The 24,558-nt window shown below is 39.2% G+C and overlaps 1 protein-coding gene across 1 annotated transcript in view; it reads right to left on the bottom strand.

Annotated features, from left to right (window-relative positions):
* The window catches only part of Ca8 (carbonic anhydrase 8), a 109,193-nt gene that overhangs the window by 69,471 nt on the left and 15,164 nt on the right, over nucleotides 1-24,558 (bottom strand). The window contains exon 3 of the mRNA XM_063258462.1: nucleotides 20,907-21,031. Coding sequence (XP_063114532.1) covers nucleotides 20,907-21,031 — 125 coding nt within the window. The remainder of the gene's footprint in view (nucleotides 1-20,906; nucleotides 21,032-24,558) is intronic.

Below are 24,558 nucleotides of genomic sequence, written 5' to 3'. Positions count from 1 at the left end.
CTGGTTCAGAGATTAAGAGTGCTCCTTTTATCCTGGCCTTGTTTGCCGCTATCTGACTACCCAAATCTATAGCAATGGTGCACTGCAGGGGTCACCAGATGGGAAAAGATCCAATCTCAATAGGAAACACACTTGCTGACAGGAGTGCTCGAGAGGCAGCTCTAAAGTCATCTGTGCAGCCTATGACCCATTTGCTGCCAGTTCTACCACCCCCTTGTTTGCTCTAATTGGTGTATTCCAAGACAGATCAAGAGCTAGCTAGACAACTGGGAGCAAAACAAGAGAGTCCTGAAAATTGGTTCCAACTTCCAGACAGACGAATTTTAATACCCACTGCCTTAGGAAGAGATTTGATTCCTCAAATCCACCAGGCCTCACACCTAGGAGGCTCAAAACGGGCTGAGTTGCTTTGGAACAGATACTTCATTCCTAAGCTGACTCAATTAGCAAAGGAAGTCAGTCAAAGATGCCCACAATGTCTACAAGTAAATACCAAAGCCACCACTATCTCAGAGGGAATTCGATACCAGGGAACCTTTCCAGGAGAACACTAGGAAATTCATTTCACAGACATGGGAAAACCAGGATTACATGGACATACATATTTGCTGGTTTTGGTGGACATTTTCACTGGATGGACAGAGAGATACCCAACGAAGACCGAATCAACCTCAATTGTTGTCAAAAAGCTTTTATATAAAATAGTTCCTAGAGTTGGCCTTCCCTTATCTATGGGGTCTGACAATGGCCCAGCTTTTGTAAGTTCCATCACTAATAAAGTTGTGCAGTCATTACAGGTTGATTGGAAATTTCACTGTGCCTACCATCCCCAAAATTCAGGTCAAGATAAAACGATAAATCGAACTTTAAAAGAGACACTCAGCAAATTGATTTCAGAGTCTGGTGAAAACTGGTTGAGTCTCCTTCCTTTTGCCCTCTTGCGCGTGTGCTGTACTCCATATATAAATGAAATAATGCCTTTTGAGGCAGTCTATGTGAGACCGCCACTCCTCGTTCCCCACCTTGGTAGTACCCATTTGGCAGAGACTGCTAACCACAGTTTAATTAAGTCCCTACAGGCTCTTCAACCTGAGCTGGCTTCCACCCACCAACTCTTCCAAGACCACCAAGCTAAATCTCTGCCCACACCAGAAACTCTGCTTGTTGCTAGTCTGGGAGTTCACATGCTAGTTAAGTGTCATTCCTGCAACTCTTCTCTTGAATCTTGCTGGACCAGACTGTACACCATCATCCTCAGTACCCCTATGGCTGTCAAAGTAGCAGGAAAAACCTACCTGGATACATCATTCTCACATCAAAGTTACCCCACCGGAAGCCCAGGAAACAGATAAGTGGACTGTCACACAGACTGAGAACCCCCTTAAACTTAAATTGTCAAAATGCTCTTGATAACCCTCTTTGCTTATCATATACAGCTTGCTTTGTTAGCTAGCCATAATCCAACTCTTTATTCCTGGAAATTAACAATGCATATTCAGGTAAAGTTATAGCAAAAAACACCACCCCTCATGCTGTCCTAAATACAGATCTGTGCCACCTCCTGGGGCTATCAGCTCCTTACCCCTTTTTATCAATTGATTCAACTTCACCCTTAGGAGTAAATAGTGGTGCACTGGCCTGGCCCCAATATGCTGGCCCATATGACTGTCACACCCAAAATGGAAGACAAGCCTTACAGAACACAGAATTTTGTTTGTCCCTGAGAACAGTCCTCTAGAGACCCTGTCGATGTGGAGGTCTGTAACCAAGGACGCGGACAACATTATAGTGCCTTTTGGGGTTGCGAATCTTTTTCCCCATGGGGAAATAATGATCCTTTTATAGATCTTAAAAGATCCTCAAAACCCACTAGCTGTACAGACTCAAACTGTAACCCCCTCACATATATTATTAAACAAGCCCATCACCAGGCTTGGTTCGGGGGAAAAACTTGGAGCATCTGACGCTATGTACTTGGTGTGGCCCTGGGACAAGCTTCAACATCTTTAAGGAACGGGCCACGAGCTGCCCTACTGGACCAGCCATTAGGGCACTGGCTCCACTTGCTCCCCACTTAGAAAAACTCCCAGACCTCCTACAGCTACCCCTCCTGCTGCTATTCCTGCAACCAACTTAGATACCCGCTTACTGTGACCCCATCAGTCCGTCTCTGACTTATACATAGTCCCCTAGACATAATGTTCCAATACCTCAATCGTAGTAATCCCAATCTCACTGGTGACTGCTGGTTGTGTTTAGATCCACAGCCCCCTTTTTCTATGGGTTTGTCCCAGACTGCATCCATTGGTTTCAACACCTCCTTTCAGATTAAAATTCCTCCTCCTTGGTAGACTCCTCTACTTGTTGAAAGGGACAAAAACCCATCCTAACCTTAGGAAATGTTCAAGGTAATAAAACTTAATGTCAGATCTGCAAACCTCGACTGTAGCCCCTATGCAAACTTATGTTCTGATTCTGTTGTGATAACTTATGTCTCTTACATGCTGAGTCAACATCTGGAAGCCCCTACAGGATCTTGGTTTGCTTGTAATTCAGGTTTAACTCCTTGTGTCATGCTTGATATATTTACTAGACATACTGAACTATGTATTCTTGCACATGTATTTCCCCAAGTTTACTGGCATTCTGGAACTAGTAAAAAAAAAAAAAAAAACACTTAAATTTAGAATCTGACCTCTTAGGACAGCTCAAGCAGTCTCTATGTTAATACCAACTGTGACGGGACTAGGTCTCTCTGGAGCCACAGCATTGGGAGCTACAAGCTTAATAATTGGTGACAAAAACTACTGAGTTAAAACTAAGTGCCCTAATAAACAAAGATTTGACAACACTGGAACATTCTGTATCCAAATTGTAAGAATCCCTAGGGTCTCTGACAGAAATGGTTCTCCAAAACCGTAGAGCCCTCAACCTGTTATTCATGAAAGGAGGAGGTTTATGTGTGGCCTTAGGAGAGGCTTGCTGTTTTTATGCCAGTCACTCTGGAGTCATACGAGATAGCATGAACAAACTGAAAAAGACTCCATGAACGCGAGCAGCAACAAATTGACCAGAATTGGTTTCAAACTTGTTCTCACTGTCCCCTTGGCTGACCACCTTGCTCTCCACTCTGCTAGGCCATAACCATTGGGCCATGTATTATAAAGGGCCTCTTAAATCACATCCGAGATCGATTTCAAGCTGTTAAAATGTTTACACTTAGACAAGCAAGATATAACCAGTTACCAACATATGATAACACAACAGTCAAAGATTTGACTCAGTGACAAAAGCAGTGGGGAATGTTGTAAGCTCAGAAACCCCTAACACACTGTATTTACTACTCAATATACCTTTATGACTTGTACTTTCCCAGTAAACTTGTATAATTGCTACTTAGGTCATAATTTTGTGACATACCCCCTTTGTAACCCCCTCCCAACTCCCTGGTTCCTGTAATTGCTTGTTTCACCTCCCTGATCCCTGTAAAACTACACCAGGATTGCCTTTTATGGAGACTCTGACCCTCCCCTTGTGGTCTGTTGCTTTGTAACTCCCAGCAGCCCCTTTCTTGGCACACACTTCCCTGGCTGTTTTCCTGGGACAGTGCTGCAGCTGAGCTCAGCTAATAAAGTGCTTCTTTTTAATTTTTGGAGTCCGTCATTTTTCTGCCCATATTACTGACCATCGTAAGCCAATCTTGTCATTTCTTATACATCTATATATTTCGTGTTATATCTGTTTTCTCTAGTAAAACCTGACTAATACAAAGGTCATCTCCCTCCACCCCTTCAGGGCAGGTGAAGCACTCCAAAAATCTCTGCCATCCTTGTACAGGATGAAGGTATTTACAAAGTAAGGATCCTGGCTTCCTGCTGAGTCTCTCAGTGAAACTTCTCATCAACCATAATGCAAAATAATAGGACATCAGCAATGGCTACCATAATGTCTCTTGTTTTCATCAAAACAGCTGTCCCTACCTTCACACATAATAAAATCAAACAAAAGGAAACAGACTAAAACCAAACAAAAGAAGGAAAACACAGGATTTCAAAATGTAATAGGAAACCAACAATGGATACCATAATGTCCCTTGTTTTCTTCAAAATAGCTGTCCATACCTGAACACATAATAAAATCAAGCAATACAAAACAGACTAAAACCAATGGAAACAAAATCAAAGTATTATACAATTTCAAAACAAGACAGTAAGAAATGAACAATGGCTACCATAATGTCTCTTGTTTTCTTCAAAATAGCTGTCCATACTATCACACATAATAAAGTCAAATAAAACAACAAAACCAATCAAAAAAAAAAAGAGTGAAAGCATTAGAGAACTTCAAAACAAGATGATAGGAAATCAATGTCTCTTGTTTTCTTCAAAATAGCTGTCCATATCATCACACACAATAAAATCAAACAAAATAAAACCAATCAAAACAAAAGAATGAAAACAGGATAGGGCTTCAAAACAAGATAATAGGAAATAAACAATGGTTTTCATAATACATTCTGTTATGTTCAAAATAGCTGCCCATGTAATCAGACACAGTAAAATCCCAAACAAGACAATTATATCAAACCTAACAAAATTTATGAAAATGATACATGAATTCAAAACAAGATAACAGGAAATTAACAGTGGTTACCACTTTCCTTTTTAGGCATTTCCTCCCCTATCACTTTCATCATATCTTCTCTGCTTTTTGGATCCAATTAACTCCTTCGGCTTTTTATGCTAGGGATATAACTCAAGTGTTCACCCATATGAGTCCAAACCGTTTCGCCCAGGAGCATGATCTCCAGTTCCATCCATTTACCTACAAGAGCCTCATGATTATCCTACTTTATAGCTGGTGGCTTTCTGCTGTATTAAAACACCACATCTTTCTTACCCATTCTATGGTTGATGGGCAAGTTACCCTTGCTTTTTTCTGGTCTCCTGTCATGAGGAACAATTGTTTTCTCTTCTTTAATTTTCAGTATGAATTTCCCTTCAACTTACATGTGTTTCCTGTGTACAGTATATTGATGGATCTTGTGATCTTGTGATTGATGTATCCACTCTCTCTGTGTTTCTTTGTATTGGTCAATTGAGGCCATCTACATTAATGATTATGGCCAACCTGCATTGCCATGCTATATCCTCTCACTGCTGGCCATCCATTTTTTCTCTTTGTTCAGTTGTCTGTCCTGTCTGGGGATCCTCTTCTGTTGCTATTCCCGGAACCACAGTCATCTTTACCTCTCTCTAAAATATGTTTCAGCACTCTCTGAAGTTTGGTGGTCATGAATTCCTTTAGTTGTTCTTTATCACAGAATTATCTTATTTTTCCAGCAGTTTTGAAAGATAGTTTTGCAGGACACATCAGTTTGAGTTGGAAGATGTTTTCTTTCAGGATTTGAAACACTTCACTCCAAACTCTTCTTGACTTGATACTCTGTGTTGAGAACTTTGCTGTGATTCTGACAGGTTTTCCTTTATAGGTGATCTGTTTCTTTTCTCGAAGAGTTTTTAATATCCCATTCTTGTTTTGAAGTTCTGATTACTTGATTACTGTATGTGTGGGTGTATATTTACTTTGGTTATGGCTAGTAGGAGTTCTATGTGCCTTTCTTACGCCAGATCCTTTTCCCATGCTTGCGAAGTTTTCTGTTATTGCTTCTATAAATAGTATTTTTATTTCATTTGTGTTGACCCTTGCTTCTTTGCTGTTACCTATCACTCTTAATATTATTTTTCTTTGTGTCATCTTGCAGCCATTGAATTGCTAATTCCTGGTTCATTGTTATTTTTAAGAGATCTTTCCTTTCAAGATCACTAGCTGCGATCCTGTCTTCAAGGTCTGAAAGTCTATATTCAGTCTCTTTCAAGGGGTTTTGCCAGCTTTTGACTGATTTTTAATTTCCTGGCTATCTTTTTAAATCTGTTTCATGCACTGTAACTCCTTCCTATTATTGTTCATTTAAGGTTTCCATCATTTTCCTATGCTGCTCCTTTTTTCAATCTATGTCTTCTTTAGATGTGCTCAGCAATTCTTTCATTATGTGTGTGACTTCTTCTTTTATCTGAGACATTATTTTCAATCTGATTACTTTTACAGTCTCATGAAGTTGTTCCCTTACTTCAATTGCTAACCTCTCAGAGATTTTTAGGTTGTGTGACTTCCACTTTCTTCCATGACTGTATCTCCCAGACTTGGTCTGTGTGGGCTGGAGGTCTGAGACTGCCTTTTGCTCTTTCATCTTGACAAGCTTCTGGGTTCCTCTCAACAAGCCAGTTGTGAAGTCCCAGGAACTTCCCACTTTGGCTGCCCCTCCACAGTGTAGGGGAATGGGTCAGGCACTTGGGATTCTCTGAACCAGGCTCCCAGGGAGGTAGCAGAGCATGGGGTGGGCTTGGCCAGACCCATGCAGCTACACTGAGGCTTCCCCAATAGCCAGGCTGTGTGATGGTAGGGCTGCTTTTTCTCAGCCTGCATGTCTACACCAGGACTCCCCCAGAGGCAGCTGGCACACAGGAGTATGTTTGTCTGATTCTTCAGGTGGGCGCTGGCTGCCTAAAGGAAGCAAGGGTCTCCAGTGGTGGCCTACAGGGACACAGGGCTTATCTGGCTGTATCTCCCTACCTGCACTGGTTACCTAGGGAGGCACCCTCTCCGGTAGAGGTGACATGTGCACACAACAGCAGATCTGGCTATGTCTCTCTGTCCATGCTGACTGCCCAGAGGAAGCAAGCTTTTCAACTGGCATCACCTCTTCTGATCAAGGAAGTGGACTGCATTTCACTAGAAGGAAACTGTTACAAGGGAAGTGATTTTGGTTTTTTTTTCACTGATGTGTTCCCAGTACCTGTGATTACCTAGAACATACATAGTTGGTGGTCAGTAAGTATTGATACATGAAATATATACATAATAAGTGCTCAATAAATATTTAGTTAATATGTGAAAAAATATGTAACTCTTGAGTGTTAAATAACGATATCCTGTGGCTCTTTTTCAAACACCATATACATATTATAAACCAGAGCAAAGGTTTTCAGTGAAAGGTTCACAAATGGAAAATAGCAAAAAATGTTTCTTGCTTCTTTATGGCACATAGAACTTTATTTACTCATGAAAAACACAATTTAAATACTTCTAAAATAAGACACCAGCAATAAAGTCTAATTTTTCTTATAATGAAGGATCAAATTTAACTGAAATCAAGAAGCAAAGGTTTAATCATTCAAAGGCTTATTATAATTCATCCCAGATCAATAATGTCACTAAAACAAATTCTAAAATAAAATTCTATATTGTTTGGTCACAGACGAGTTTTCATACTAAACTCAAAAATAAATCTCCATTAAATTATATATAAACATATAAAATCCATGCAATTTGATGCACCTTCATTTGTTGCTTTCACTGTCAATATTCTTTATTTTTATTTCCTACCATTTTAAAATGTATAAAAATACAAAAAGCTATGAGAGTCCCCAGACCCACTAAAAAGTTATAGACTGCGATGTTGAAAAATTTTACAGCATGGGAAGGGCATGACAAGGAAAGAGAGAATACAGAAGCAGGAACCAGCAATAGCAAGCTGCAGCAATTTTAGGGAGTGTGTATGTCAGCACAAAGCTCCTCAAAAAGCACCACCAGATTATAGAGGTTCTGCTAGCTGTTGCTTTGGAAACCTTAGCATAAGTATATATTACCTTGTAAAGATTGATAAATTATGACCGCTGGACTAAATAAGGGAATAAATATTCCCCAGCTAATTTTTCCTTAACAATACAAATCAAATCCTATTAACAACAAATAAAAAATCTTTAGTTTAATTCATCCTCTGTTGGACAGAGTTTAGCACTGTTCTGATTAAGACTCAAATTACATAACGGTATACTAACACCTTTAAACATTTTTATCCTTTCACCTTACTGCAGCTAAGAGCATCTTTATAAACTTATCAAGAAGCTATGACCCCAACTGCTATAGTTCTTTACATCATTTAAGACGATGGGCCTGAACACCACTGTTACAAGAGCACAGACTCAAGTTAATCAGCTCCCCGCTCCGGTGTGGCACTTCACTTTCTGATTCTCCTCCTTTTCTATTACAGGTTGAGCAATCCTAATCCAGAAATCTGAAATCAAAAGTGTTTCAAAATCCAAAACCCTTTGAGCACCAATATGATACCACATGTGGAAAATGTCATACCATGAAACTTCATTTCATGCATACTATTATTAAGACTACTGCATAAAGTTACCTCAGGCCATATGCATGGAGTGAATATAAAACATAACGAATCTCTTGTTTAGCCTTGTATCCCATCTCTAAAATACCTCCTGATTTGCATTAATGGAAACATTATAAAATATTTGCATATTTAAAACTGAACTACTTCTGGTCCAAGCGTCCTGTATGAGGATACTCACCTATAAAATGGTATACCACCCACCATTCTTCCAACAACTCTATTTCAGGCAATGCCATAAATCAGTTCCATTTCTCAGCACCCTTTCAGCCTTTCTTAATCACTCCTCTAGCCCTGTGCATTTGTGTCCCATCGTAGCTTACACATCTACTTCTTTTTAAAGCTTTTCTTTTCCCATTCCCATTTCACCACCCAACACCAGCCTTTAGCAATCTGTCTACTTGAAAGTGCTAGTGATTCACAGTGGCTTCAAGAAAGTGGAATGTAAATCCCAGACCAGAGTAGGTCCTCCTCCAACCAATTCTAGAATGATTTAATGCCTTTTTCTACACAAAGTGAGAGCCAAGAATTTCTGCCCTAGTACCTGCTACTCTGTCAACCTGGAATGCACACCTATTTATCCTGTGAACTTCTGTTCCATCATCCAGGCCCAGCAACAAAACTCATCCCTTTCCTTTCCCTGAGCCTGTCAGAAAACCATGATTCAATGACCTGCACTGCTCTTTATTTCCCATCCCTAAAGTATTTTCCAGACAAATACCTTTCTCCCCAGTGCTAGGGATTAAACCCAAGGCTCAAGTGTGGTAAGCAAGCAATCAGCCGCAGGGCTTCATTCCCAGCCCTTTTCACTTTCATCTGGAGATGGACTCACTGAGCGCCTGGGCATCCTCCTGCCTCAAACTCCTGAGTAGCCAGGATTGCGTCAGGAATAGCCACCTCTAAATAGGCCTGCTGCCCTGTAGAGAATGTGAACTTCTCTGAGTCCTAGATTTCTCAGTCTCTTTCATTCCTTCAGCTTCGATCACATGGAAATTCACAGGAGGTGCTCCAAAGTGTGTATGAACTGATTTCCACTGTCACTTAACCTTCAGTCCTGATTTTACATGCGCATCTTTTGCTGTACTTTCACTTCACTGAAGCAGACTTTAAAGACATTAAAAACAAGTGTTTTCTTATATTTTCATATTTCTTATAAGGTATAGCTTTAAACACAGACACTAAAACATTTGTTAACTGAATGGTATATAGGGTCCATATAGCACCCCATCGTCTTCCTCCCTAATAGACTCAGAATTCAGTAACTTTTTTCTCTGAACTTGATCGTAGGGTAATCAGCTTCTGGAAGAGAAAGAACTGTTAAAGGAAGCAGCCCAGTGGAGCCCGACTGGGGAAGGTCAGAGCTCACTGCAAGTGCTGCCCTTTATTCTATTAGAAGCCACAGCCACTGCACATAGGACCTTTTAATACTGCTTACCTCTAAATCAGTGAGAAAACAGTTAAACAAGTAAGTCAGGGCTGGTAAGTTCCTTCAGAACAATGCCCGCTGATAAAAATCTGTAATATTTGTTCCCTGTAACAAGGTAGATAAGTGATATTTGTTTTTAAAATCATTGCAAAATATTTCCAGCACTATATAATCCAAATTCAGAAGAGGATTAGTGACTTAAATCCTGGACCAGGGTCACAACTATTGAACATGGAATCATCCAATAAGTACCCCTAGTTATTATCTATGGCTTAAATAACGCCAGGTAAGGATGATGAATTGGACCAAAAACCCAACTAACAAAATTAGAAAGAAAGATAGAAAAAAACTGAAACACACCATAGGATGATTGAAAATCCCTGCAAAGCTTACCCCATTCTACCTCCAATCTTTTCAGAAAGTGGAAAACTGTGTGGCTATCTTAGGTAAGGAAGGGATCGGCATGGTCCTGGGTGGGTAAAATGAACCAATGTGCAGAAAAAGGACCAAAAGATGTCCTTTACTAACCCCCAGAGCTGCCTGTTTTCTTGCTAGTGTTTAGTGTCACAGAGCATTAGGGGGAAAGGGAGAATTAAATAGTGCCTTACTAACAGGAAATGTCTCTTTCCTAGTCCCAGTTTCTATAAAGGCGTATTTTCCCTAAACAAAGCTGGTCTTTCTATCTTTCAGCTAACTCCCTGCTTTTTCTTTCATTTCTAACTGTGAAACCTTACCCACTCTGAGGAAGCCGACTGAAGAATCTTTCCTGGGTCTCACCCCCTCCTTTTCTCCTGAGCCTATAACTGTGTGCCCACCTGCCTAAGGCCAGGTAGACCTCTCCTTTCTTGTACCAAGCTGTGTGTCCAACAGCATTCTAGTCTCAAAAGCAATGACGCTTTTGCTCTCCATCTGATGATTCTAAAAATCCTCTACTTCCCAATTTGTTCAGAGCTCAGGCTGGTGACAGGGCTCTTTCCAATGGCTCACCGCAGAGAACTCACCGATGCAGGCCCTTGAACACTCGTGGGCAATGCACTAGCTCTATACGTGCACTAGCCCACACAATAGCTTCCATTGCAGAAGCTCTACTATCCAGAAGTTTTATGATTCGCTATCTGAACTTAGAGAATTTATTTGCCTTTGGGTCCACAAGCAAATGTATTAATGAATAAAAAGAGGTCCACTCATCACTCTCCAGGTCTTAGAATAAATGGCTTCCTTCTATAGCTGATGTTCATGTTCAACAATTTAAAATCCTGATTTCTTCTTTATTCATTCTTTTTGAGGCCTCCAAACAAAAAATAAAACAAAACTCTATTACCCTAAGTTACACTATTTACATTCAGTGCCTACATTCACGTCCTTAAAATGTTTTTAAAAGGCACTTCAAGCAGCCTGAGTGGCACGGCCCTACACTTTCAGCTACTCAAGAAACTTACGTAGAAGAGCTGCAAGTTGAAAGACAGCCTTGGCAATTTAGCAAGACTATCTCAAAACTGAATATAAGAAAGAAAAAAAAAAAAACAGTTGGAGATGTAGTTCAGTACAAAGACTCTGGTTTCAATCACCACTACCAAAAAAAATTTTTAAAAATAAAAGAAAGAAAGAAAGAAAGAGAAGGATTCAAGTGAATACCAGATTTTGTTTAATAACATTTTCCACCACTATGTAGAAAATTTTGTGTATGATGTTTCTCACAGTACACTATTGTATTTTTCTATTTCATAAGCGAGGGGAAATTTTAATAACTTCATATATTGATGAACTCAGGTTAAACAACTATGCCGAGGTCAGAAGGCAAATGTTATGGTGAACTACAATCAAACTGCGGCTTTCTTTGACTCATAAATTACAACACGGGAGCAGGCTGCTAATCACATACTGAAAAATGTTTACCATCTCACCCAAGGACAGGCTTATGTTGCTGTTAGGGTTCAGTAAGGAGCTTTTGTTGTGGAATACTCTATAGTTTAGAAATGTATTCAAGCACAGCAAAGCACTGACAAGAACACAATTATCTTGCAAATATCCCTGCACCAATTTTTCCCCACAGTCCTGGGAAGTGAATCCAGGGCCTTGTGCACTGTAAGCAGAGCCTCCACCACTGCTCCACACCTCCCAGTCCTTAAGTGGTCATTCTCAACTGCCAAAAACAAACTAAAACCTGGCCATGACTGCACAGAGTTAAACAACCGCTTATCCTCTCACTTATGTAGAAGGATTATATTGTTAGTCAATTAACTTTCTCTAGGCAGAGTTTATTTCATTTTCTCTACAAAATAAGCTAATAATTCTAATTCATATGCATGCATAACCATAATAAAAAGGACATCAGGGGAAAATGCTCAGGAAATTTATCTTGATTAGACTTATGAAACAGAATATATCTAACTAAAGGGGGAAGAGAAATTTTAACAGAAAACAATGCCTTATAATTTTTCTCCATTCACACTCTGCATCTGTAGCAATAAAAAAAGATTCTGTATCTCTCTTCACAAAATTTTCACTAGTATTTTATTATCACAACCAAAAATTCACCTGTGATGTTTTCCCATCTCTTACTACTCATATGATATACAGAAGGGTTGACGCTACAAACCTTTGAGCTAAAGTTCTCTTCCTTTTCACAGACAAGAACAGCCAGGTCAGCACAGGTTGACCAGCTCACCCAACTGCAGGATCCGGGCTGAAGTCCAGGTTTTGTGACTTTCTGCCACACTGTTTTTATAGAGGCAGCAGCAATTGTCCGAGTTTCCCAGCAGCTTTCCAGAACCAACACCGACCTTAACGCCTCTCGATCACAGCCACTTTCTTACCCTGAGTCCCTCAAGGGTTCTAACTGGGTTGTCATTGAAATTAACAGCAATTTATAGATGAGTTTTACCTCGCACAATGTCTTTCACGTACCAGGTGATTAATATTTTGTGTGGTTAGCAATCATTTATATTTCAAATGATATACACTATCTACATTCCAACATCTTACTGTCTTCTAGCAGCCAGAATTTGAGTGCTGCATAGACAGATTAAAAGGAATGTCATGTGACAATTTAGATTAAAAGGACACAAATTACATACCCTGCCTTTGACCCTTGCATCATAGAAGAGCTCTTAAATTGTCTCCTGCACTCACTGCTCTCCCCTTGGCACTTGGTCAAGAGAGGTTCTCATGACATGCTTCCTATTGGACGGGTAGACGAACGGATGGACCAGCAAAAGGATGAGCAGTGGGTATGATTATTTAGGCTTTTGATCATAAAATCTACTTAAATCAGTTTATTTTCTAAAGACATAATGCGAGGTAATACATTTTAATGTAAAATTCAGCCCCATTAGAATCCTATTTAAAATACCTTCAATCTGCAACAAATGTGCAATTACCCATATATTAATTCCATACATACACACATATATATATGGTAGAGGGTTGAGATTTTATTTTCCTGCAGCTAGTCCTTTGGACTAAAGTTGCTTTGGGGGGAAAGAAGAAATATATATATCACACTCATTTATAGGAGCTAATTTTTAGTTTTTCTACAAATTTGTTTTATATCATAGTTGGCTATAATATAAAAATATTTCATTCAGGGCTGGGGATTTAGCTCAGTGGCATAAGTACCTGCCTTGCAAGCAGGCGGTCGTGAGTTTGATCCCCGGTACCGATAAAAAATGAAAAAGACAAAAAAAAATTTTTAAAATTATTTCATTCAAATTTTCCTTGCCAAAATAACTTTTTCTGTATCTTCAAACAATGAAAGAAATGAGATACTGCAAGAAATACTCACACATATGAAATCAAAAGTAGCTTCAAAGTGACCCTCCAAAGGTCATATTGGCCTTGCACATGTCTCTGAGTGGGAACAGCTGACCACTCCATCACATGGTGTAGCTAAAAGAACACTTATGTTTGTTCAACATCAAAATTTACTTTCTATTCAGCAAACTCTGGTTTATGCACAAAATACATTTTAATAAATGAAATAATAAACATGATGAATCAAACCCAGAATGTGTGTTTTTACTGAGTAAAAATGCAAGTGTTCATTAGAATTCAGGAAACAGAAATGCGTTTGTTTGTTCTTCTCCAAGATCTGAAGAGTCTCTGCAATTATGACCACTGAAAGGGCAACAGAACAAGTTTCTAACTCCTTCATCTGTTTATCCCGGGAGCCTAATCTTCTAGCCCTGCAGGAGATTCCAGGGTACCAAATAATAATAATCATAGTAATTTCAGATTTAGAGGCAAGCTGTCCCTCTTTATGGTGAAAGCAATAAAAGTATACCCAGAAGCTGAATATTCCCTCTCAACAGCAACCTTTCTTCTTTCCCCAAAAGCAACTGTAGTCCAAAGAACGAGCTGCAGGAAAATAAAATCTCACCCCACCAAAAAAAATCACACTAGAGTTGAGTATGAATTGCTTTGGACAGTGAAAGAAAAAAGCTCTCCTTTGGCAGAAGCTGGTTCTCAGGCTTTCTGTGACGAGTGTGAGCTAGTGGCCTTTCTCTCCAGATCTGCACAGAAACCTTGATAAAGTTAGCAGGATCTGGTGATTTGCTAAGATCTCCCTCAGTTCTCCTCGAGCTCCGGAGCCCCATTTTGGTGACACCACCCCGTACCTTCACATAGCCACTCTACTGGTTGGCTCCCCAGCCTCATAACTACTCTCCTATGCAAGGACAAGCCACAGAGAGCTTCAGCATCTGGGCTTCCTGCAGACAAGCCAGGCTGTGCTGGTGTAGCAAAGTACACAAAGCTCACTGTGCTTCCTGTATCCATTAAACCATTAGCAAAAGGGCCAAGTACAGGGCAATCTGCCCTTAAATGAAATATTTAATTAAGCAACCTATACCCTTCTTCACCCAGACCACCGATGGTTTCCTACAACTTGCTCCATGGTGCTTGACTTTTGGATCATCAGATTTCTCCTGTATTAGATAGGCATTTGAACTAAGTAATTTCAGAAGTTTCTTTTAAATCCAAAATTCTTAAATATACATCGTACATGTTTAATTTGCATTACACTCTGTGTCATAAAGTCCTCCTATTATACTTCCTTCACTGCAACTATCTCTTTTAGAAAAGATACTCAAACCTGAAGCTCCATTTGAGATATTCCTGGACATAAAATAACTTGAAAAGATCTTAATTTCAGTATTAACTCAGCAAATTCTTCCTAGGATTCCCCCAGAGCAGTAAAACCCATGAAGAAGAATACATGTGCATTTTCAAATATGCAAATGACTAAAGATTCGTTCATTTTTACCGAAAGAACCCTTGAAGGAAGATATTCCTTTTGAGAAAAGAAAATAATACAACATTTCTGAAAACCTGGGACACTGCTGGAGGCAGTACTGAGGAAGAAGCCAAATATAAGATATAGGATTACTACTATCTAATGAGTTACAGTCTTCAGAACATCTCTGATGGCCTATTTTGAAGCCAATGCCTGGACTTTTCACAGTTAAAAGACCCTAGTTAGCACAGTGAACATTTTTTGTTTGCTTGTTCATTTGTTCTTCTGTTTACCTAATGTCTCAACTTCCCATCAACAGCTGTTATGTGGCTCATTTGCCACTGGGTCCTTCCAGAGTACACGGCACGACAGCAGCTCTTTAGGTCCAATGTGCGTAAAGATAAAGGTTTTCCCTACAACAGAGCAGGAGCTGGTGCTGGGCGATTCATTTTTAAGTTGTAAGCTTTGACCCAGGGAGCAATAGAGTCATTCACCATGTTATTTCTAGTAGCCTGTGGACAGAATTAGTACTAACCCCCGGCAAACCATCATGTATCATTAGTGAAATGAGAAAAGCAGAAATAATGACATGAGTTTTTAAGAAGCTTTGCCTTCTCAATTTATGGGCCCATCGTTTATTCTGAGACCACATCCTTTGTACATTTGGCTATTAATGCTCCTCTCTTTATCAAATGATGAAGATTGCAGAGAGAGAGAAACAAGAGTCAGAGGAAGATGCAGACATACACAGATGCAGAGACAGAGACAGAGACAGAGAGAGATGGATGCAGAGACACAGAAATTCTTATTCTGAAAAATTTAAATTGGGTCTTGTTTTTGGTATCCCACTATTTTTTAAATTATAGTTACCCAACATGAGAGCTAAATGCCTAGGAACACTCCCCTCTAGAATTATGCACATTATTCTTCATGTGTAGATGGATCATAATTTTCCAAAAATTACACCAACCACAGAACTAGGCTTTCTTAAAACAGCAAAAAAAATGATGCTGTCTACAGATAAAGTACAGAAATAGCATGTAAGTGAAATATGAACCTCGAACCTAAATATTCAAAAACTCCAAATGTATAATAAAAAGTCTGTATGAACAAAATAAATCATCCCAGTAAAATGGTGGATGCACAGAACAGACTGGTTATAGTGAAATGGCCAATGAGGTATGGCATCAAAGCCAAGACATCTAATATTGTTAAAGAAAAGAAGTGTCCACAGCTACCAGAGAACATACAACATGGATTTTAGTTGATCTCCAATTTGCCTTTAATGGACAGCCTCCTACTCATGCTAATGTCTTGATTACCACTGTGCAAAAAGTTTGCAAATTAAATAAAATGATTCCAGTTGGTTACCACAACCCATTTAGAAGAATGTATTCAATACATACACACCCATCTTGCACAGGGGGCAAGGAAACGAAGCACAGTTATTATTTGTTGTTGAAGGCATTGTCATCTAGAAATAAACCTGGGGTATTCCTGACAGAATTTAGGCTTACAGGATGAAAACCCTGTGGGAAGTATTCAGTGGCTGTGGAAGCTCTTCATGTCTAAAAACTAAAAATCCCAGGAAGGAAAACAAAAGGTGTGCTGTATCCAGCTAGCCTACTGAAACAGCTATGGCTGCAACTGTTAGAAATTATACATTGTGTTAGCTTTTGAAGCGCTGGCATTGACTCCCAGTAGTACAAAAAATATATTCAAGATTGTTACTGTACTTGTACGAAAAATTTTTAGAAGTCAAAGGGAGACAGGTGGACAGATTTCTGTGAAAAGTCATCTTGAGTACTACAGTTTAACAGACATGGTAAAATTCTTGTTTCTAATGTTTGTTTTAAATAAAATCAACAAACTGGAGATAGGAGCATGGATATGTGACTTGGAAATAAAGTTAGTCTTGAAATATAAATAAAATATGGACAGCACACTCAGAAAAAACATCTTAGAGCAATGTTCCAAAAGGTACCCATCCTCTCTTCTCCAGGGTCCTGCTGTCCATGTTCGTGTGTAAGGTGTTCTCCGTCACTGTGCAGACCAAAAGTAAGTTACCTAAGCAACTGCATTTGCCAACTCACCACTGCTTCTGGAACGTTCTGTCCCACAGCATCCCTTTCTCGTCTGTTTAGCCACAGCCTAAAGTCCATCTCAGGCACAGCTCAGAACTCACAGACTCTATCCTTCTAACCTGCAGTCATCTCCTCCTGGCCTTACACACTCACATCTGTGCATGCAGTGTCACAGAACTGCTGGTAAACATCAGATGACCAGTACTAGTATTTTCTTTAGTATGCATCAAAGGTAATCTGGGATAACAAATAATATAAATATTAATCACCACCTATTTTAGAAAAATTATAGCCAGTAATTCCATTATCCTAAATATAAGTATTTCTGCAGAAATAAAGCCTCACATTCAGAATTTAATCTTCAATCAAAAAAATTCACTACCTGTGCTTAATGGACCAGACCTGATAAAACACCACCAAGCAGCCAGACCAGTCTCAACATTTCATTCAGAAATTCAAACTGCACAACAAAGAATACAGAGCCCTGGATGCCCACAACTAATTAAATTCCCAAGGCTGGAAACTGCATGTCACCCACGAAGTCACCGAAGTCCCCCGCAGAAGTTCTCACCTACCCATAGTGCCCATCAATCTAAAACACAGGGTTATTACAGAAACACAGGGTTATTACAGTCTGCCCGAGGACTAGCTGGGACCAAATAACGAAACACTCTTTCAAACCCAAGGAAGTGGCCAGCGGGTCCCACCAGTCCCCTGCCCACCCCAGCCCAGCAGGTTCACGAGTCTCCAGCTGTTCTGTTCCATGCTGTCTCTCCTCTTTGATGTGCTCGGTGTGAATTTTCCTCTCAGGTTGGCTGGACCCAGTGTGGTAGCCAGGGCTGTTTTAAGGTCAGGAAATGAGCATCTATTGGCAATGAGAAACAGCTCTCTGAACGGGGACACAGGACAGCCTTCAAGGAGATTATCTTCCCTTACTGTCGTCAAGCTTCATATGCTCTTCAACACACCACACTCTGGTGTTTTCCTCTCTCCTTAAAACATTTCACCTTTCAATTTTAAGGGCTTTTTTGTTGGTACTTGGGATCAAATCCAGGGTACTTCCCACTGTGCTGCATCCCCAGCCTTTTTCAATGTTTTTAAATTTTGAGACCACGTCTAAGTAGCTTAGATGGAACTCAAACTTTCAATCCTCCTGCCTCATCCTCCTGAGTACTGAGATTATACACATGTATCACCACACCTAATTTAAACCCCCCTTTTTTCTTTTAAAAATATTTTTTAATTTTTATTTTATTACGACATGTTTGCAGTTCACGCAGTTTACAGTCTACGTCGGAGCGTGGTTACAGGTACCTGCCACGGCTTGCTTCTTTCTAAATAAGAAGGTTACTCTTTCCCTTCCCTCTTCCTTCCTCTGTCCTCTTCCAACTCCCCTATTCCACTTTCATTCTGTTGTTATTGCTGATCATAGCTCATGGCTAGGGCACATAACATTTACATTAACTGAGGTGATTAGGTCCCTGTATACAGCAGTATTTATTCCACTTATTTCCCCTTCCCTTCCTCCTCATTCCTCACTCTTTTCCCCTTGGGCCACTTCTCTGTTGCAAGAGATTAATCTCCTTGCCTCCTTCTATCCAGCTTTACTGTTCTTTTTGTTTGAACTTTGGCTCACTCAAATGAGAGAAGCCATATGATATTTAAACTTGGGGGTCTGGTTTATTTCACTGGACATTATATTTCAGGTGCATCCATTTTCCTACAAATGTCTCACAGTTGCCATTCTTTAGAACAGAATAGTGTTGCATTATATATAGATACCACATAATGGAGTAGATACTCTCAGCTTCCAAAGAGGTTTTCTAATTATAATTGAAGTAACCCTGAAAAACATTCTAATTTAGTCTTTAAAATACAAGCCATAAATCATTTATGTAACATTATACAGTAGTAATTTCCAGTCACCAAAGTAGTAATGCTGGCCATGGTATCCAGCCATGAGCAATTCTATATTTAATATTGAGTATACGTGCAATGATAAATAATGGATAAAGAAGACTGACATTCCAGTCGTCTCCAAAATACACTTTTATTAAGGCTTAATTGCTTTTAATCTGTCATGTTTACTGAGCACAAAAGTCAGAAAATCTACTTATTGTTGTCTATGAATCTAGAGAGAGATAAAACCTTGGCTGAAATGATTAAGAATTAAGGCCTCAGAAATGGATTATATTACACAGAGGACAATGAAGAAAGAAAGAAGGGGGCAGGAAAAGAGAGAAGGAAGAAATACTTACCCTTATGTTGTTGTTTAACTCTCCACATTATGGTAACCATTGTTGATAACCTTGAACTCTGTTTTTACATCATGTGCTATGTCTATCCTTGGTTTTGACTGACAGCTTTATTTTGTCATATTTGGTTTTATTCTCTTCCAAAAAAAAAAGTAATAAGAACTATGGGGGTAATAAAACCCAAAATGTGTAAACTTTGTCTTAAAAAATAGAGGGAAAAAAAGTGCTCTAAAGGATACAACTGCAAGTGTGTTTAGGTGTGTTAAGATAGATGACCATATTACTGAGTTTTTGTTGGATCATTGAACACAACTGTTTGCAGTCTCACTGTTTGAATGCCACTTTGTATGCTTTAATCCTGTAACTTGAACAACTATTTCTAAGATGATAATATGTAATCTATTAACTAGTGATTTCTTACTGTTTTTTTTGTAATTCTGTATTACTTGTACCTTTACACTGTTTTGTTTTGTTTTGTTTTTTTCTTTTTTTCCTTTTAAATTAAAAAAAAAAAAATCTCCAGTGTGCCCCAAGAGCCTGTGTGCTCAGAGGCGTGACTTCTGAAAGTGACCAAACTACAGGGGTGCTACAGTGGACCTGCTGTTAGGAGATGGACCGGGACCCAGGGAAGGACCTGGAAGGGTGTCTCTCCCTCCCTGGCTCCTCCTTTCACTGCCTGCTGGCTGCCACGATGGGAGCAGCATTCCTTTGTCCTGGCCCCTCTCTAATTCCAACTGTGGATGAAAATGTGAGCCAAAATAAGCCTCTCCTCCTTTAAGTCCTGGGGGTCTGGTAGTTTGTCCCAGCAACAAAGAAAGTAACTAAAACACCTTATGTGGCACTGAAGGGCTGTCTCCTGAGGAGAACTGAGGTTCTTCATGCAAAGTATTACAAGGCGGGGACCAACACAAACATCCCTCAACCTCATCCCCATGAACTCTTTGTCTGTGATATGCCTAGCAGTGGATTAGATGATGGGGGTCCATGATCAGCAAGACAGAGAGCATGATATGTACCAGTCCATAGGATCAGCATGGCAGCAATCTATCAAATATAACAGGAGGACAGAAGGAGAAATGAATTCTACCTATGGAAGGAAAAATAATCCCATGGAAGATGTGAGTGTTCAATTGGATACTGGAGAAATAGAAGAAGTTAACCAAGAAGGTAAGTGGGAAAGGGAATGCTTCAGACAAAAGAATCCCTGTCTACAAATCCTCCTCTCTCCAGTAGATTGAAGTTAATAAAACCAACCTACCAATTCTAAATGAGCTAAGCTAGATGTTTAATTACTGTTGAGCTTTCTCCAACAGCTATTCACCTCCAGCTTGTCATCTGCTTACTACCTACAAAAGTGACCACTAACCTTGCATAAGCAACACAACTCTCCCAACAGTAATAACACTGGGATGAAACTTACGAGAACAGATCACTGCCACGGACAATCGCTCACCTACATATACACTGCAGCCTCAGTAAAATAGGGGGAAAGCTTTGTTTCCTGGCCGAGTACACATTTTATTAAGTACTTTTTAATCTTAATATAAATGGATAAAATTGGAAAGCTATGTATCCGCTTTTGAACTCTACCATTTTCAGTAAGTCACTGAACACATCACAGAACAAGACATTTTTATGAGATGATTATTATTCTTACCTCCATAGGAAAAGCTTTGAAATTAACTGTGTGCTCAGAACCACGCTGGTTTTCTCTCCCCCAGTGAAATCTTACTTCATACAGTTCAAATTCATGGCCTTGAGGCAATGGTCCTCCTGAAAGAACTGAAAAACAAAATAAATTTTATTGAATTACAGCACATATTTATCAGCAAAGCAATATAAACACTAGAGAGCTCCTTTTTTGTTATGCTTGTTAGACTGTCTGGCCAAAAAGCTCCCATGGGCTCTACAGATTATAAAGCCAAAATGAGAAATACATGACAACGTTAAGTCACAGTTTTAATTTGTATCCATCAGTACAACAGACTTTAATTCAGAGAATAAGTGTAGGCTAAAAGGAACTTAAGAGAATCAGTATTAATTCAGTGAGCAATAAAATCATGCTTAAAAGTCAAATGATCACAGCATCACATGAAAAACAAACATAAATAAAATTATGATAAAACATTAACAAAGCTCAAAATATTAACATGGGCCTACGGGGCCCTATTTCTTTTTCTCATTTATGATATAATCCAGATCTTAGTTGCAAGTGAAAGCATAATAAAGGCCAATGAAAAATATATTTACACAAAAACCTGTCGTAAAGTATTAAAGTACTTTCTTTAGCTAAACATTCCCTGATAGTATATGTAACTTGAAATAAAGCAAACAGCCAACTTTGGCACAAATATAATTTGTTTAACTCTGGGTATTTTTCCTCTAGCAACTCGCAGTTCTAAACGGTACTGTTAAGCATTTTAGGCTGTTTTTATCAAAGAACTAACAAACCTCACCACTATCACCACCCTAGAAGTGGGATCTTAAAAACAGACTCTTTTAATCACACTTGAGTTGGATCAAAGAAGTGACACAACCCAGACCCCTCCTCTGAGGAGTTTTCCTTCATCTTCCAACTCAGTGGAAGAGTGCAAACTGATGTAGTCATGTGTATTTGTTTGGTTGGTTTTTCATTCAATAGTTTATTACAAATAAATTGTCTGCTTACATCAACATACAAAATATATAGTCTGAATGTGCAAAGTAACAAGAAGGACAAAGGTAAACAAAGAAAGGCAAAAACAAATAGAGAAATAAGGCTATCACACCAAGTGAAGGCTGCAAAATCCTTGCCAAAGACAACATGTAAAAGTATAATCTTAGCTTTCCAGCAGCTCAAGTGCAACTCTAAGAGTAAGTGATTTTAATTTTTCAAGTGGACAAATCTCATGCTGAAGGGAAAGGGAGGTGAGAGGCAGGGTCATGAAGATAGGATTGACTCACAGGATTTTAGTGCTCACCTTCATTTTTGGTCTGATTTAGGTCACACGATAAATTTACAGGGTCAGTGTTATTGTCACAAATAGAGAAGAATAGTGGGTTTAGAGGGACTAAGTGTGATTTTCCCCAGTTACCCACTTAATAAACCCAAGCCAACACTTGAAACTGCAGTCTTCTGAGACCATCAAAAGGGAGAGACAGAAATGGGGAAGCCCAAACTTTCTTATCTGTAGGCATGATCTAAGATACGGTGGGTTCTCTATGCCGATTTCTGAACTGCAGTTCATCCTTTAAGAGCTGCATGTCATCCTATTTTTCAGACAACAAAAAAATCTAAATACATGGATCATCAAGGTTTACAGGTACTCAGGACTGCAGTGTGCCAACTTCCTCTTCAGAAAGCAGCCATGCCGTGGATTTAAGAATATATAAGGCGTTCTATTTCTAGCAAGTGCCAGAGTTTCCAAATAACCTCACCACTCCCTCTGTTCTCTTGGCTGTCCAAACTTGGGCTTAGCAAAAGCTAAGAAGGAGACAGAGAGTCTACTCACTGCATACCTCACCTCTCCAACCAAAGGAACAGAAAGAGAGGAAGAGACTTCCAAGTGTCACATCACTATCCAGCCTGCATCCCAGGAGAAAACACATCCCTCTTCATCGACCAGGACTTGACCTGATGCTTCCCTGATGCTTCAGAAGGTGAGTTTTGAAGGTTTATTTTTTAAGAATGTGATAAAAATGCATTAGAGGACACTTAGTTCCACACTGCTAAGGAAAACCGAAGTGGAATACCATGATACAAAATACACGTCAAATGGAAAAGAGGATCTTAAAATCTTCATTCAGAAGCCCTTCATCTCATATACTCAGAACGCACATGCTTTCTGGAACTGTTACCCAGAAGTCTACCAATATTTCTTTATAGAAATGGGTGACACAGCTGATCTTGACAGGGAATTTAGGGAACCAAAAAGAGACGTAGGCTACAAAAATATATTCCCCACATGACCAATGCCCAGTATTTCTTTAAAGGTCTTCATTTTAAAGCTTGGAGACAGAGCTTATATTTTACACATCCTGGAAATTCAAGCTTCACAGATCCACATCTTCATAGAACGTTCAAACCCCAAGCAGATCCAGTGACCATCTACCATGTTATACTGGGCACTAGAACATTTAGGATACATTGATTTTGACAAAACCAAGAAAATCTCTAACCTTGTGGATTTACATTTCTTAGAGCTGAAAAGAAAATTCACCCACTTATGAAGATCAAACATTGCCGAGTGATATTTGCTATCTATATGGCAGGGTTATTAACTATAGTGTTGTCATGTTCAATTACATTACAGTGAAACAACAGATCTTCATGTTCTTATACTCCAGAGATTGGAATGGATACGGAAAAAGGAAGCACTTTCCCTAGACCTTGTTATTCAGACAGAGGTGACTAAAAGAAGGCTTTCAGTCAGGAATCAGGCCCTGAGCACTTTTTACTTTACTGCAGAAAAATAATCCAAAATTAATCTACACTAAGCCCATATGAATACACAGAGCCATTAAAAAATGACAAGTACTGGATTCAGTTTTATGATGTTCCAGATAAAAGTATCACCTGTTCATTCCGAGAGTGCTTGTGTTTGTAGACTAAAAATAGATTATAGCTCAGGTTTCTCCACCTGGCAACGTCCTTTTATTCTACCTTTTTATGGCTTATATTTTTATAAGGAAACCACTTATGCCAAAAGGAGCATACCTTTCCTATATTAATGAATATCAAGTTGTTCTGAGTGGTACTTGGTCACTACATAAAAATTTATTAGTTGTGAAGACAACAGGTTCAATAAAACTACAATGCCACAACGTAAAACTTTACCTGTAATATTCTGGATCCTTTACAGTAACAAACTCGTGAAAGAATATGCAATAAGCTAGTGGCGCTGCCACTGCTTCCATTTATTAAATGCCACTTTACTAAGCAGGTCATTATGCCATTTTGAGACCCACAAAGAGTTTCCAGAGGAAACTTGTGCAAAACGTAAGATCCCAGCTATGCTTCAGGAAAGTATTTCCCATGCAGTTTGATTCCTGTTCATGAATTCTTTACCTACCCCTATGTCTTCAAGTTTTTTAATTAATTTATCTTCCAACAGATTTAGTGTTTCTGTTTTAATATTCAGATCTTTGATCCATTTAGATTTTAGTTTAGTATATGGTGATAGGCATGAGTCTAGTCTTAGTTTTCAGCAAATGGAGAGCCAGTTTTTCCAGCACCATTTATTAAAGAGACTGGCATTCTTCCAGTCAACATGTTTGGCCCCTTTATCAAAGATAAGGTGGTTGAGTGTGTTTGCAGTTATGGTTGTATC

Source organism: Cavia porcellus, unplaced genomic scaffold, assembly GCF_034190915.1.
Source record: "Cavia porcellus strain 051 isolate PalLab524CR breed Dunkin Hartley unplaced genomic scaffold, mCavPor4.1 scaffold_11, whole genome shotgun sequence".
Lineage (NCBI taxonomy): Eukaryota > Metazoa > Chordata > Mammalia > Rodentia > Caviidae > Cavia > Cavia porcellus.
Note: the sequence above shows the minus strand (reverse complement) of the source record. Positions and strands in the feature narration are given on the sequence as shown.